General features: G+C 42.1%; 1 protein-coding gene across 24 annotated transcripts in view; it reads left to right on the plus strand.

The window, feature by feature from the left end:
• Nucleotides 1–15,399, plus strand: part of Afdn (afadin, adherens junction formation factor) — a 126,072-nt gene that overhangs the window by 31,833 nt on the left and 78,840 nt on the right. For 15 of the 24 annotated variants that reach the window (XM_078018694.1, XM_078018700.1, XM_078018686.1 and 12 more), the window contains exons 2-5: nucleotides 1,404–1,599; nucleotides 6,428–6,543; nucleotides 8,920–9,083; nucleotides 11,522–11,682. In XM_078018694.1, the coding sequence (XP_077874820.1) occupies nucleotides 1,404–1,599; nucleotides 6,428–6,543; nucleotides 8,920–9,083; nucleotides 11,522–11,682 (637 nt within the window). The remainder of the gene's footprint in view (nucleotides 1–1,403; nucleotides 1,600–6,427; nucleotides 6,544–8,919; nucleotides 9,084–11,521; nucleotides 11,683–15,399) is intronic. The other 9 variants (XM_078018687.1, XM_078018707.1, XM_078018708.1 and 6 more) reach the window with 3 other exon arrangements.

Raw genomic sequence — 15,399 nt, forward strand, 5'->3', positions numbered from 1 at the left:
ATACCAAAGAGGTGGTTGCTAATAATCTCTGAGAGACCAGACCCGGACTCCTACTAATGCAGCTTCTACCTAGCTAAGTGAGGAAGCTTTCTCAAGTCCACCCCACGATGGGGACCCTGCCTCCCCCAAACCCCCTGGCACCTGGGGAATGGGGTGGGCATGATGGAGCAGGTCTAGGGTGAACAGGCCCAGAGAAGATTTGAGCTGCAAGCGTGCTTTAATGTCTTGCTTCCTGATTTTATTTTCATGTTGTTTATACAATTATAAACCCCTCTCCAGTATCCCCTATTTCTCTTTAAATAAGTACTTCTTAGTTTATAAATAACTGTGAAGAAAAGACCAGTGGACTGGGGAGAAATAGAGGCTCAGATGGGCCTGGCTCTGGGCCCCAGGTCAGATTGACTTCTGAGAGAAGGGGAAGCTTCCATGGAGTGTGCAGCCAAGGGTGGATGTGATTCCACTTAGCAGGGTTGGGATGAGGGTTCCGGGGGAGTGTTTGAAACAAATTCTTGGTTAGATTCTGGTTGGTTCTTGAGAAAGTACTAACCAGAGTGAGAGGTGAGAGGAGTCAAGGGTGAGTCTAGTCCCTCCTCCTGCTGGCCACTGTGGGAGTGGCCTGGCCTTGGAAATGCTCCTGGGAACTCCCTCAGGAATTGTGCTTCTGTGCTCAAGGGAGAAGCCAAAGAGGGTGTCTTCTATGCATACAGCAGGAGTTGTGCAGGAACTCCCTGGGCTGGGTTTGCTGTGGCTTTTCTCTACAAGTGAGACTTTGAGACAAGGATCAAGGGCATTGTTTGTCTAGGGTGAGTAGTTCATGTTGGGAATTTGTTACACTTGTACTCCATGAAAAGTTGAGAATTCCATTCATCCACAATGGTAGCCATACTGTGGCTGACATATCCCCCTTACTTTCAGAAGAGAATGGCTCAGAAGCTCAGAGCTGGGCTCAGAGCACAGGGGCAGCATAGGCTGGGCTGGGCTTCGGAGCGCAGTGGCTCTGGGTTGTGGTTCTGGGTCTGTCTCACACCTTTCTTCTCAAGCAGAGACTCAAAGAATTGGTGATTGAAGCAAACTCCCCAGCTCTGTGGTGGTGGAGAAGTAGACAGTGTATGCCACATGTGCCTGCGCTGGGGAGGACCAGTGAAGCTGGCTGTCAACTTTAGTTTCCTCATAGCCATTGTTTTCCATCTGGACAGTGAGGCAGTGAGAACCTTAAACAGCTTGTCCAGAGTCACTTAAACTTGAAGATTAAAATCTCATATTAATTTGTGCCTCAGGTGTTTATGTAAAGAAACATTTTTAGAAAGTGATGACTAATCTTTTTTACTTATTATGCATAATTATCAAAAGTGAATCTCTTCAAAGTGTTATTTTTTTCAAAATGTCTTTTTTTTTTTTTTTAGGATCTGGAGTTCCATGGAGTGATGAGATTTTATTTTCAAGATAAAGCTGCTGGAAACTTTGCCACAAAATGCATCCGCGTCTCTAGCACTGCTACCACCCAAGATGTGATTGAAACTCTGGCAGAGAAATTCCGCCCCGACATGCGCATGCTGTCGTCTCCCAAGTATTCACTGTATGAAGTGCACGTCAGCGGAGGTTAGTGTTTGCAGAGCATTTGCTAGGAGGCATCCCTGACCCAGAGTGCACAGCTTGCACTGGGCATTTCAATCACCGTAGCCCTCTGCCTCCTTTTTGCATGGGCAGGGAGTGATGGGTGGGTTGGCGACAGTTCTTATGCCTGGGAAGTTCCCAGCGCCTATGCTCACTGGAAGTAGAATGAACATTTCAGTTTCATGAAGTGCTTGCTTCTGTGAAGGAAGGGGCATGACAGTTGACGGCTCATGCTGTGCAGCATGTCTTGTGTTGCCTACATGGCGGTGGGGTGCTTCGTGCCTTTGGAGGGTGTGCCTGGTATACAGTTGTGCTTCTGTAACTAGCTGTGGCCAGTCAGATGTTTGTGGTGTAAGTTGTGGGTCTTGCTGTTGTGTTTCTGCCTGGTGAGCAACATGCTTTCCTTGTTCTCCAGGCTGTGTTGGGTATCTCATGGAAAGTCCCCTGACGTAGCTGTCATTCCTCCTTGATTGAACGTTGGAAATTATGTTACATTCTGTAAGATTATGTACAGCTTAACTATACCAAATGACAACTCCAGTTGGATTGATTAGAAATGTAGAAATTTATACAATTTTTATAGGTGTTGTATGAACTGTGGAAAAAGTACAGGATACAGTTAATTAGTTCAGCAAGTTAAAGGCTATGTTTGACACAACCCCGTTGTAAATTTTAACTACAAATCTTTTCTGAACATAATCCATTTTTTTCAGATATACAAACTTTCTTTGTGCATTTGAATTTGGACTGAGATGTTTATCATGGGGGATTTCCAGATGTAGGGTACCCTTTGTCCAGTGGTATAGGAGGTGGGCCATGTTCATTACTTTTTAAGGATTTGAGCATATTCCCTGTATAAATAATACCCAAACTAAACTTGGCGATAGAGAATGTTTGCAATTTTGGGTATTTTTTCTGAGGTTGAGTTCTTCTTTTATCTTAGAACCTTTGTTACAAAGAAAAGAAGATATCTTTCTTAAATGCTTTTTCCATCCATGCTGTCTGGTTATTTGGTCCTACCAAAGTCTCCAGAGTAATACGATGAAAGACTGGTATTCGATATCTAAAAGTTGAATGGTTTACTTTTTTCCTTTAAACTTTCTATGATGTTTTTAATTAAAAAGTAAAATAGGTATTTTTTATTTTTGTTTTTGTTTATTTGGTATGGGCTAAACAAAATAAAGGAATTTCAAGGCAAAGGAAGTGCTTTCCCTAGCCCTTTGGTGTCCTTGCCTGCTCTATGTATTGCACCAGACCTCAGACCCGGGAATCCAAGCACACATGTTTTCAGGGTTCCCTGAGTCCTTAGTATCTCAGTGATTTTTTTAATGACCCCACTAGGCCAAAGGAAATACATAGTAGTCCAGTTTACTAAATAGGTAGACTCTGACAATTGGTGCATACTTAGTTAATAATCTGGTAGATGGTTGAAAAAAATAGCACACATAAAATGGGAAGCACACTAAGCTTTTCATCTCATTCTTATCACAACTGCTGCTGTTGATGGGGGGTGTCTCCTGGGTCTGCCAAACCTGTCACACTCTGGCTCTCACTTCCTGTGCATGTGGATTTTCAGACAGTACTCACTTATTTCAGCATCCACGGTGCTGACCAAGGTGATGCTGCAGAGTCAACGTAGTCCTGGAGTCAGGGCTCTCTTGGTGCCTGGCAGGTGTACTTGGATCCTTCAAACCTTTCAGTGCTCCCCAGTAGCCTGTTGTCACAGGGCAACTCATCATGTCTACCTGCCAGCCCTTGTGGGATAACTGTGGGTCAGACCCTTAAGTCACCCACCAGGGAAACTCCACTTTTATTCTTTTTCTGGATAAGATTCCTCATAGGAATTTAAGTGGAAACATAAAAGATTATGCAAATAAAAAATCATGAAAAACTAAGGCAGAAGGACTTTTTAGTGACTAAAGTGCAGAGGGGCCCAGAGCACCTTAAGTTTACATTTAGTGATTTTCTCACCATGCTTTAAGAACAGCCCACCTTTATTTTGTTTTACTTTTATGATTTAGTTTTAATGTTAGTGATGACATCATGAGGAATTTCAATCTAGTATAAATTTTGTAACCAGAACAGTTTGATAATTCTTGCTTATACAAGAATTCAAATTTGATTCTTTTTTTGATACCAGGAATTGAACCCAGAGGTACTTACCACTGAGTCACAACCTGTTTAATTTTTACCCAATCTGTTTAATTTTTTAAATTTTGACACAGGGCCTCACTAACTTGCTGAGGCTGTGTTTGAACATGTGATCCTCCTGCTTCAGTTTCCCAAGCTGCTGGGATTACAGGTGTGTGCCACCACACCTGACCAAATTTATTGATTTTTATCACTAGTTTATTAAGCTGATTTTCAGTTGATTAATTCATAACCTATTATAGGAATAATATAATTATTATTCTATATTATTATTCTGCATTCTAATACGTTGCCTTACTAGTTGTATATAATGCTTACTAAGAAACTCTGGAAGTCTAGCTCTTTCTGGCATGCTTGCCTCCTTTGTCACAATGAGCCTGTGGCTGGCCTCATGGTGGCGGGTCTTGATATGGTCATCTGGGTTCTCTGTGCAGCCTTGGTGAGAGCACCATCATGTCATCCATCATTGTGCTGCCATCCCTTGCTGGGGATGCTAGTGCTTTTGTAGAATCTTAATTTGGCCATGGTATTGGCAGTATTGATCAGATGACAGTTCTCACCTGGTGTGGGGCTGTGCTCATGCCATTGCCCAGAGTTCTGCCACACTCCCTGCCTGTCTTTCTGACCTTCTCTGGACCATCCTACACCTTTCCTTCCCTTCAAGTCCTGTCTGGGTCTATGCTCTAGGGGGGCTCTTCATTGGAGAACCCTAGTCCAGGGTGGCTCTGAAGTGCCTCTCCTGGTGTGTTCACTAATGTGTTATTACCTACACCAGAGCCTGTTACCCAGAGATGCGTAATGCCTACAGCAAGCTCCTTAAAATAACACCACGTCAATCTGAAAACATTGTACAGTGAACAGTGCCAAAAACATTTTTTTTTTGTGGTATTGGGGATTGAACCCAGGGCCTTGTACATGCAAGGCAAGCACTCTACCAACTGAGCTATATCCCCAGCCCTGCAAAAGCATTTTGATAGAGACCTTGTTTGAGAAATGAGGTCAATCTCAAATTTAACAGTGTTTTAGTGTCACGTACAGGCCAGTTCACAAAACAATCTTTGGTCTTGGCTCTGCTTCTTTACTTTCTGTGCCATTGTGGAGCCTGGTTATGAGGAGCAGCCTTGGCCCATCATGGAACCAGCATGCCTCACTGCTCTTGCAGCCTTCAGGAGCTGGACCTTTCTCCTGTCACTGCCCTTGCCAGCTATCTCTTTAACTAAAGAGATATTTGCTGGGGGCTGGAGATGTGGCTGAAGCGGTAGCGCGCTCGCCTGGCATGCGTGCAGCCCGGGTTCGATCCTCAGCACCACATGCCAACAAAGATGTTGTGTCCGCCGAGAACTAAAAAACAAATATTAAAAAATCCTCTCTCTCTCTTTCTCTCTCCCCTCTCTCACTCTCTCTTTAAAAAAAAAAAAAAAAAAAGAGATATTTGCTGACTGACTAGCACCATATAGTCTCACTCTGTGCAGAATTTGCACCTACCCGACAGTGGATGAGTGTGTGCACTGCCCGTCTCCTGGTGATGTGCTGGCCAGCCTGCTGTGCAGTGGCAAAGCTGGACATGGGAGGATGCCCATAGGAGAGGGAATCTGTCCCCTGCCTTATCAGATACTTTGGTTTTATGATGAGTTTCCTTTATTCAAGCCTGGGAGTGCTGGGTCCTCCTGTTCACAAGGATTGTAAAGCATTGTGTAGGGAGGAAGCTTTGTACAGGTGCTTCTGCAGCAGGAATTCCTGGAAGAGCTCATGTTCTGCCAAATGTATGCCAGGGCAGACTTCACAAGAAAGAAAAAATGGGCAGGTTATTCAAAAACTATTTAAATTTGTAGCAGTGGCTATAACAAAGTAACAGGAAAAGCATGGTGAATGGGTTTCTCCAGGGATGAGGAGGACACCTGGGAATGTGCTCTTAGAGTTAGGTGGACTGGCCCTTCTCCTTAGTCTTTTCCCTGCTGAGTGATGCTGTGCCTGCTCCATCCTTCAGGGCCTTCTCCCTGGAGCCTGCACCCCACCATAGGCTTCTGGATTTTGGAAATGTCAGGCTCTGTAGAGCACTTGGGAATTGCTCCCTGGGGGACTCAGTGCACCAGTCACGCACTTCACTGGAACACAGAGAAAGGCATGGCAGCTTTCTGGTGAAGGCGAGCTGAGGGTCGAGATTGGCAAGCTTCAGAGATGGATATGCAGGTAGGAAGAGCAGAAGGTCACTGCAGTCACTTCTACACTGATTGTGTGCTATTGCTGTTGCTTGTAGGATGTAACATTAAGGTGGTAAGCCTGTGGAACTTCTGCAGTGTATTAACATCATTTTCTTATTTTCTAGTTGCATAAGATATGATTTGACTTCAGAAATAAGGTTACAACAGAGTTGTGTTTACTTTATCGTAGTCCATGTATATTTCTCCTTTTTTTCCCAGTTATATCTGAACAAGGGGAATGCCCCTGTCAGTACCTGGCACTGATCATGTTAATGGGCACATAGTATTGACAGAATACTAAGCACTGATTTGACATTCTTAACAGTGCATTTCAGTCTGTCAGCAGATCCTTGGGAGAATAAAATACTTTATAAAATTAAATTATATGACTTGGCCAATTATTGTGCTGATGCCATGAAATAACTACGGCATATTTTTTTTTTTTCCATTTCATGTTGAAGAAGAAAGAAGATTGGACACTGATGAGAAGCCTCTAGTTGTGCAGTTGAATTGGAACAAAGATGACCGGGAAGGCAGATTTGTGCTCAAGAATGAGAACGACGCAGCCCCTGCTAAGGTGGCGCCTCCCTATCTTATGCTGACTGTGGCTGGGTGGGAGCAAACCGGATTGAGTTTTTGTTACAGGAGCTCCTTCTATTTGTCTTCTCTCCCTAAATCCCTCTACTGTCCTCTTAGTAAAGAACATAAAAGCAGCCTGATGGTGTCTACTTTACCCTTCATTTCATCTAGTAGCCCCGATGCTGCTGCTCACTTCTTGAAAGAGGAGTAAGTTTTTGTGACTGAGTTAGTGATCAAGTTATCACCTTCCATTCTTTCCCCAAGCTGTAAAATCAGAATTGCTTTAATGAGAATTAGGAAGGAAGAGGAAGCTCTGATAATCTATTTATAGTGAACTTTCAGATGCCACTGCAAAAGGCACATGACAACCCTCCACAGTGCACAAGTGAGGTTAGGAATTGGCAAACTCTTGGTGTGCTTAGACAATGGAGGGATGATTCTGAAACTGGAGTTTGGGATGAAACTAGATTTTCCACTTATGCTGGCAGGTAGGCTCTGCACAGGCTGCAGGCTCTGTAGCCAAGAAATGTGCTGCAGCTCTTAAAGGCCGGCTATGCCCTTCGGTGTTGAGGCATACCTCAGCAGCTCATCGCCAATATTTTCTTTCTGAGTTCTTGTCTTGCAGCTTTGAAAAATGAAATCCACAGATGAGGGTGAGTGAGTGTAAGAACAAGATTTATTCAAGTGTGAATAGAAACACAACTCCTGCAGGGTGAAAGGGGATTCCCATATGGGAGTGTGTTAGTGTAGGGGTTTATGTATCACTTGGATCAATATTTTTGGTTCAGATTTATGCTAATCAGTGTTTGGAAAAGTACCAGCCCAGACTCACCTGCAGTCCTTTCCAGATCTGCTCCACTTGCATTTTTCCACTGCTCATGGGGAAGTAAGAGGTTGAGGTTATTGGATTATAGAAGCTTGGTGGTTCCGAGCTGTGGTGCTGTGTGGAGCGGGCTTCTGCAATGGGCGTCTGCACCAGGCCTAGGCTGTGCCATAGCTGGGTGTCATGTCAGCATGCCCTGGCTCACCTTGGCACTGGCCTGCTGTGCCTCAGGCCTGCGCCAGTCATGCTTCACTGCTTTGGAAGGGATTATTGGGTTGGCTGTGTGGCTGGTGGCCAGGGAGCCGTGTCAGTTCTAAATCTTGCCTGGGTCATCTGGAATTTCTGTACTACTGTTCTTTTTTTTGTGGAATACTAGAAATGTTGATATAATTTCAAAATACTATATAATCTTTGCTAAATCAGATAGCATCTTTCACAGGAATTCAGTATTAGCAAGTAGTAGCAAATGCAAAGTTCAGAGGACTTTGAGGGATTCTTCTGTTCAACCCCCTGTACACTGAGAGAGACTGTCATTGCTCGCTCACAGTGGCAGAACACTTTCCTTCTGTGTGAGGCCATTGTTGCTTGCTGATCCTCACACCTATGCATGGGGTCTTGGATTTCCTCGTGCCCGTGTTTAGTGACTTGACTGTACCTGAAGTGATGCACACAAGTTCGAATGGGTTTCTGTGGTCCTGCACTCACATTTCATTTCATCCTTGTGTTGTGATTTCAGCTGGTGCTGTGCATTCTGTTCACTTTGCTGTGGGCCACAAACCTTCATTGCCAGGTGCAAACTCTTCTTAGGACCAGTGCAATGTAAAAGATTCCAGAATGGAAACAGGAACATGAATGTTTTCTACTCCCCCATCTTAGAAAGTAAAAGGCAGTTTTCTCTCCAGTACTTTATCTTTTTCTTCTTTTTAAAATTCTTCACCTGTTAAGTTTCTACCTAAAAATAATGTGGCTATGTGGGACGGCCTTTTCGTAGTTGAAAAGCAGATTAAGAATAAGCAAACACATACAAGGCCTGAAAAAGCAGTCAGGTGTTTTGCAGAAAGCTGATAAGTAGGACCCTGGTTTGTGAAAGCCACTTATTATGACTACTCTTAACGTTTCTTCTGAAGTTAAAGAAAAGTACCTACTACGCAGATGGTGATTTAGACTCCTCATTTCTATGTTTTATTAGGCTCCTTTTACTGAGGTTACTTTATGGTAACTTATTGGAATTTTAGTCATTAAAAGTCAGATTTCATGAATCACACCCCAGTGTTCTTACTAGCTTTGAGTGTTTGTTTGCCTGCTTGCTCAATTAGTTTGAAAGTTAGGTAAATTTATATACAATTGAACACACAGACTCGAGTATGTAATTCACTTGGTTTTGAAAAATTGCCTATGTCACTCTAGGCTCCTCACTGTATGTAATGTCCCCACACCCCAGAGTTCACCTGGTTTGAGATGCTGTGTGTGGAGAAGAAAGCCTCCCCACAGGGGGCATATGGTATTCCTGGGTGGTGGCTAACGAGTGAGTGACGATGTTACTTCTATCAGAAGGTTCAAAGTAATGGACCAGAAAAGCAGGAGAAAGAAGGTGTTATACAGAACTTCAAGAGAACGCTCTCAAAGAAAGAAAAGAAAGAAAAAAAGAAGAGAGAAAAGGAGGCCTTGAGACAGACGTCTGATAAGGAGGATGGACCTTCTCGAGGGGATGACAGGTGGGTTTGCTCTGGAAGTATTCCCATTGCTCTGCACTGCAAGCAGGTGCTTTTTTTTTTTTTTTTTTTCCCCAATATTTTTAGTTGTAGATGGACCCAGTACTTTATTTTAGTTTTTTCATTTTTATGTGGTGTTAAGGATCGAACCCAGTGCCTTCCATGTACTAGGCAAGTGCTCTACTACTGAACTACAGCCCCAGCCCACAGATGTTCTTAATGCAACTGGCTTTGGCCTTCCCAGAGGGCTATGTGAAGGATGCAGATTGACCCACCAAGTTAGGGAGTAAACGGGTCTTACCTAAGGAAAGTCCTCTGAGGTTAGAAGCCTGCCCACCCTCCTGCTCACCCCAGCATACATGACTGAGTTGCCTTTTTCCTGAGTGGAGCACTGCTGCCAGAGGCCTCATCTGGAATGGGGCGGCAGGGTTTCCTGTGTGCCTCGGGACACTGATGTCTGGTAGAAGGGGCAAGGCCAGGGAAAAGCAGGTTTTCCCTTTGAAGGTTCAGACACATCAAGTCCCCCATTCCTGCCCTGTTATTCCAGCCTTATGGTAGGTGCACTTTATCTGTCCCAAGATATTTGAGCTCCTGAGCTCAGAGATGAGGGAATAAGGGAAATCTCTGTGTTTCTGCATAACAGAAAGACATGTAGGTCACATCCTAGACTTTTCCTAGGTGGACTCTAGTTCCCAGTATGCACTCTGCCCCATCCAGTTGCTAGTTCAACCTGCCCTTGGGCAGCTTTCTGTGCCCTGGTATTGAATGCATTGTACTATGTATGTTACATGGCCAAGTAAGGAACATACACTTCAGAAAGTCAGACAGCAGATGGGCCGGAACCCATGAGGAACCCAAGAGAAGCTAATCCTGTCTGTTTTTCCGTACAAATATATATATACTTTAAGTGTTTACATAGAAGATTTTTAAACAAGTACAATCACAGCTTTTTCAACTGTGGTATTTTTACGTGGTATTTTTCCTGTATATATGTATTTCACAAAAACAGTTCTAAGATTGTATGGCATTCTGTCACATGGTTCTTCCATCATTTATGTACCTGATTATTTTTTAATGTACCTGTATTTGTTTATAGCCCACCTCCCTACCCTAGGTTTGAATAATGACCAGTGAACATCCTTCTGGTATTACAGGCACTCATCCAATTGCTTCTGGGGAGGTACTGAGGGACAGTGGGTAGGAGCAGGTCTGCGTGTCTCCTTGGGAGATTTCCAGGACTGTGACTTGGGTATTCAGCTTGTTGGCTGACCACCCCTTCTCATTTTTTTACATGCTTACACCTCTTACCTCTTGAATCAGTGTATTACCTCTGTGTTATATGATATTCTCCACATACTAAATTTAATGTATTATTCAAAAGGTAACATCTTTCATGTGTTCATTAGCCATTTATATTTTTGTGGTGCAGTGGTCTCCTTGAGTTTGTTTTCTTCCCACTTTTTAGAATGAGTTGATATTTTCTGTGTGTCCATGAATGATGTGTCCTTTAGAGTGGAATTTGCGCCTATTTGAGATATAGCAAAACTAATTTAATAAGTAGTTCAGGGATATAATCACCTGGGCACAGTGTAGCAGGCTGTATTTAATGTGGTTGTAAGGAAGAAGAAATTTGCATAGATCAATTGGTCATTTATAAAAAAAAAAAAGTCTTGTTTAAAACTAAAGCCTTATGGTTTGCTGTGTTTGTCAGTTTAGGTTTTGAGACGACGTATAATTTGATTTAGAAAATGAGCTACTTAAAATGAGTTATATTGTTAACTTGATTAATTAAAATTTGATTTTTAATTATGAAAAATTATGTACTTAGGTGTATTTATTAACAGCATATCACTTTTTCCATTTTGTCTTAATATTTAGTTTTCTGCTCATCACTCTGTAGTTGATTCCTTTACAGAAATTGTTAGAACAATTTTCTTTTGAAAGCTTAACTTTAGGAAAGTGATGTTGGTAAATTTTTTAGGTTTTACAAAATCATGAGATTTCACTAATTTGAGATCTTGAAGATTTATTATCATTTTAAATAAGATTCTTACTTAAATGCAATCAATCCTATAATTATTTCTCATGGTTAGAAAGTTGTGATATAATATCATTCATTTGGTTAGTTTTAGGATAACAGTAGTCAGAATTTCTTTAATGTATACTCTGTAGATTTTCCTTTTGTTTTGTTATTGAATATAATACAGCACTTAAGTTGTGTGACCTAATGATAAGGATTTTGTTGAAGATATCTGCTTAGTTTGGTATATTATCGAGAGAGTATATTCTCTATTTCATAGTAATTGATTAGCACATGGTGAGTACACACAACTTTTCCATGGGGTAAGAGGTAGGCCAGTAGAATCTATTCTTTTGATTTCATATAGTTTTGTGTTACAGTGGAAAAAGGTTTAAAGTTCTGTTACCACTTCTTTCCTCAGTGAGAATTCCCGACTGGCTGCTGAGGTATACAAGGACATGCCAGAAACCAGCTTTACTCGGACCATTTCTAATCCTGAAGTGGTTATGAAACGACGGCGGCAGCAAAAGCTGGAGAAGAGGATGCAGGAGTTCCGAAGCTCAGATGGGAGGCCCGATTCAGGTACACACCAAGTTGGTTTTCTGTCTGTGTGCGACACCAAGCAGATCTGCAGTAACACCAAGCAGATCTGTGCACTCTCTTGGGTAAAAGAATTCTCTTCCATAAAGAAATAGCCAGTTATGTATTTTCCCCCAGCATAACTTTAAAAAAAAAATTCTAGAGTGTTTCAGATATATAAAAAGAAGAGAAAGAAGTAGTGAACACTCATGCACTTATCATAGAATTTCAGTGATCAACAACCCTTTTCTTCTTTTCTGCAATATACATTGCTCCATTCCCAAACTATTATTTTGTATAACTCTAATACCATTATTACATATAAAAAATTAATAGTAATTTTTTACTCTGATCAAATAACATTGTTTCCATTTTCCCAGCTGTCTCTGGTAATTCCTTTAGTTGGAGTGGGAACCAAGTGACACACATGAAAATTGATTAATGTTTATTTGAATTAGGATCCAGAAGTGACTTACACATTGATTAATATGCCTTTGAAGTTTTTTACAGTAAAATTCCCTTTCTTCCCTTACATTTTACTTCTTTGTTTTTTAGTTGGTTTGTCATTGACCTTGTAGATTCTGCTGGCTGTATCTTTTTTTTTTTTTTTTAAAGAGAGAGAGAGAGAGGGAATTTTGATATTTATTTTTTAGTTTTCGGCAGACACAACATCTTTGTTGGTATGTGGTGCTGAGGATCGAACCTGGGCCGCACGCATGCCAGGCGAGCACGCTACTGCTTGAGCCACATCCCCAGCCCCTGGCTGTATCTTTTTGTGTTAGTTGCCTTGTTTTTCTTTTTGTTTTCTCTCTTTTCTTGACTGGGTGTAGATAGAGAGAGGTCCAGAACACTTACTTGATTGTCTTCTCACAAGGAGCAGTGACTTAAGGCTTTTTATCAAGCTTGTGGATGGATAGCCCTCCTGTGTTTCTGATCCACAGCAGTTGTTTTCCTTTGTGGTTCTTGAAGTGACACCTGGAGCCAACCAGAGTCTTCCAGCAAGCTTCTTTCTGGGCCTTGGCTACTGGTGGTCTTGAGTGACTTGGTATTTGGCGGGATGTCCCTCCTGTGCATGTCTTTCCTGGGGTTTGAGATGGCTTCTTCTCTCAGGAGTCCTTGTTCCTTTAAATTGTTTTGATGTTAGAAAACCTGGGTATCTTACAGTAGCATTCTTTCTTCCTAATAGCATCAACATGATTTTTTTTTTTTTCTGTAAACATAGGAACAGTGTTACTGTTAACAATAGGGTTCAGAAAACATGTTGAGATTTTTGCGAAGTTGGTGTTTCTTATAAAGATGTACTGTTAAATTGCTGTGTTTTAAAATCACACAGTTCCTATCTGTATGGCCGGGTTCCCTTATTGATTTACACTTGTTTCTTACTTCTAGAAGTTTGTGTCTTCATAACTAACATTTTTTCATAGTTTCAAAGTCAGTCCTACAAACTAAGGTGCTCACGGAGAAGCGTGGCAAGTGGTCCTGTGAGCAGTGCGCGGTGTTCTTTCCTCGCTCCTCATCTTCCCTCTGCCAGCATGTCTGGAGTTTGTTCTGTAGTTCTGAGGGAAATGGGAATAGATAATCTTGCTATTCTAATTATGCATGGGTTGTGAATATTTTTAGCTTTTTGACCTAAAACTTTTACTTCAATCTGTAATTGTATTCAGCAAAGAAGATATTTATTACAAAGTTACAAGTTAGTTATTACAAAATTACACATTAGTTACAAAGTTCTTTTACTTGTTAAAACAATAATAGCATATCCATTTGAGTTTAAACAACAAAAAATCACTCTATTGATCCAGCTTGACCACAGAGGTTTGGTCTGGCCTCCACCTCCATGTTTCTTGTGTAATGTCACATCAGGGGCTTCAGAATTGTACCTTTGGACATTTACTCTTTACACCTGCTAGCCTACTTGATAGTTGTAGGGTTTGGGATGTGAGGATTGGAAGAATTTCTCTGAATCCCTTTTTAATCATAGTTTTGGTCTGGAAGGGTTGCTCGGTTCCAGGCCTTTCTCTCCTGCGTCGAAGGTGTCATTGCTTGTCCAGTTTGAGTTTTGTGAGGCTGGGTCTGTGGCTGAGAGGCAGTTTCACACCTGTGTTCATTCCTGGGCTGGTATTAATGTGTTTTGTTTGTGTATCATTCTGGTCTCCACACAGGAGGTGGGCTCCATGGACTGTGTTTGGAAATGTGTGGTCACTGTCCTGCCCTAGGCCAGTGATTGCTGAGGACTCGGGGCTCTAGCACATTTCAGTGTGGGTTCCAGATGGCTCCAGCTTGCCGCCCCAGCCGCCCCAGCACGGGGCCTTGTTTCTATCCTCAGTGCACTGAAAACAAGTCTTAATTAGATACTTCACAGGAATTGTAGGACTGGTGACTTCAAACAAACAAACAGACTAGGACTAGGAGCAGGAGGGACTTCTTGATTCTTTAAATATTTTAATAAGGCATTTTTGAGATCCAAGATTTTTTTGTTTAAATGTGTCCCGGTTCTATCAAGAATTTGTCATGATTTATAACTACATGCAACCAAAAAAGGCAGAGAAATATAAAGAAGCAAAAATTTTAAAAAGCTCAAGAGGAACAGTCAGAAATACCTCCCTGTGCCAGCCTCTGTCAGACCTGAAGGCACTGGCCAGAGGAAGGAGCCTGAGGTGTCCCTGAAACGAGCAGAGTCCGCTGCTCCTTGGAGGAGCCCCAAGCACAAGTTCAGGTGCATGTGAGTCACAATAAGAAGCTGGCTTGCAGTATTAATTTTTATAAGTCACTTGAGTGTTTACTTAAACCTTCTAATCCACATTAGTGGGTTAAACGTAACATGTATGTACATTTTTTAAGAAAGTAGGAAGCTTTTTGCATGTCCCTTAGCTGGTACTCCTAGATGCCCATACCTATATTCCACTGATGTCTGGGTATTTTGATAGGAAATTTTGATGGGCATTGTCAATGAGCTAGGGATTTGAAAAGCTTTCAATTTAGCCTCAGCTTCAGATCTAGAGAGATGATTGTGGAGGCAGCATAGAAGCTGCATTCGAGGGAATCGTGAGTAGACGCAGCAGGCCTAGGAAAGCCTGTGTTGCCCATAGGAGGCAGAGGACCCAGCGCATAGAGGGATGTTGGAGGGTGGAATACTGGGCCCCATGAAGACTGGGTTTTACTCAGCAGTGTTGGACAGAGGTTGATGGGCTGTGGAGCAAGGGAATGTTTGGAGTGGAAGATGGGTTAACCTGTGTCAGGTGAGGTGCTGGCATCGTGTGGGGTATCTTTGGGGTGGTGACTCAGTGACTGAACTAGAGCCCAGCTCTTTGGTGTCCGATGGAGGTGGAGAAGGTTATCTGTATGGGTGTGGGTGAGGCTCGTTGGAGAGAAAGCGCACTGGTGATGAAAAACAACAGCAAGCAGAACAGTTAGGCAGTGTTCTAGGGGCCCAGGAAGAAAATAGAAAAAAGACCCCAGGAATTCAGAGTAGAAACAGTAGAATTCGCAAGCAGAGCTTCTCTATTAAAGGGATGGCTGGGCACAAAAGGAACATTTATATATATATATATATATATAGTAGATTCCCAGGAAAACTCTTTAAGAAAGTAAATTTGTAGTTTTTAAAAAATTATTATTTGTTTTTAGAATACATGACAGTGGAGTGTATTTTGACACATTATACATACATGGAGTAGAACTTATTTTAATTAGGATCCTATTCTTGTGGATGTACATGGT

This window comes from Ictidomys tridecemlineatus, chromosome 8 (assembly GCF_052094955.1).
Source record: "Ictidomys tridecemlineatus isolate mIctTri1 chromosome 8, mIctTri1.hap1, whole genome shotgun sequence".
In the NCBI taxonomy this organism is placed as follows: domain Eukaryota; kingdom Metazoa; phylum Chordata; class Mammalia; order Rodentia; family Sciuridae; genus Ictidomys; species Ictidomys tridecemlineatus.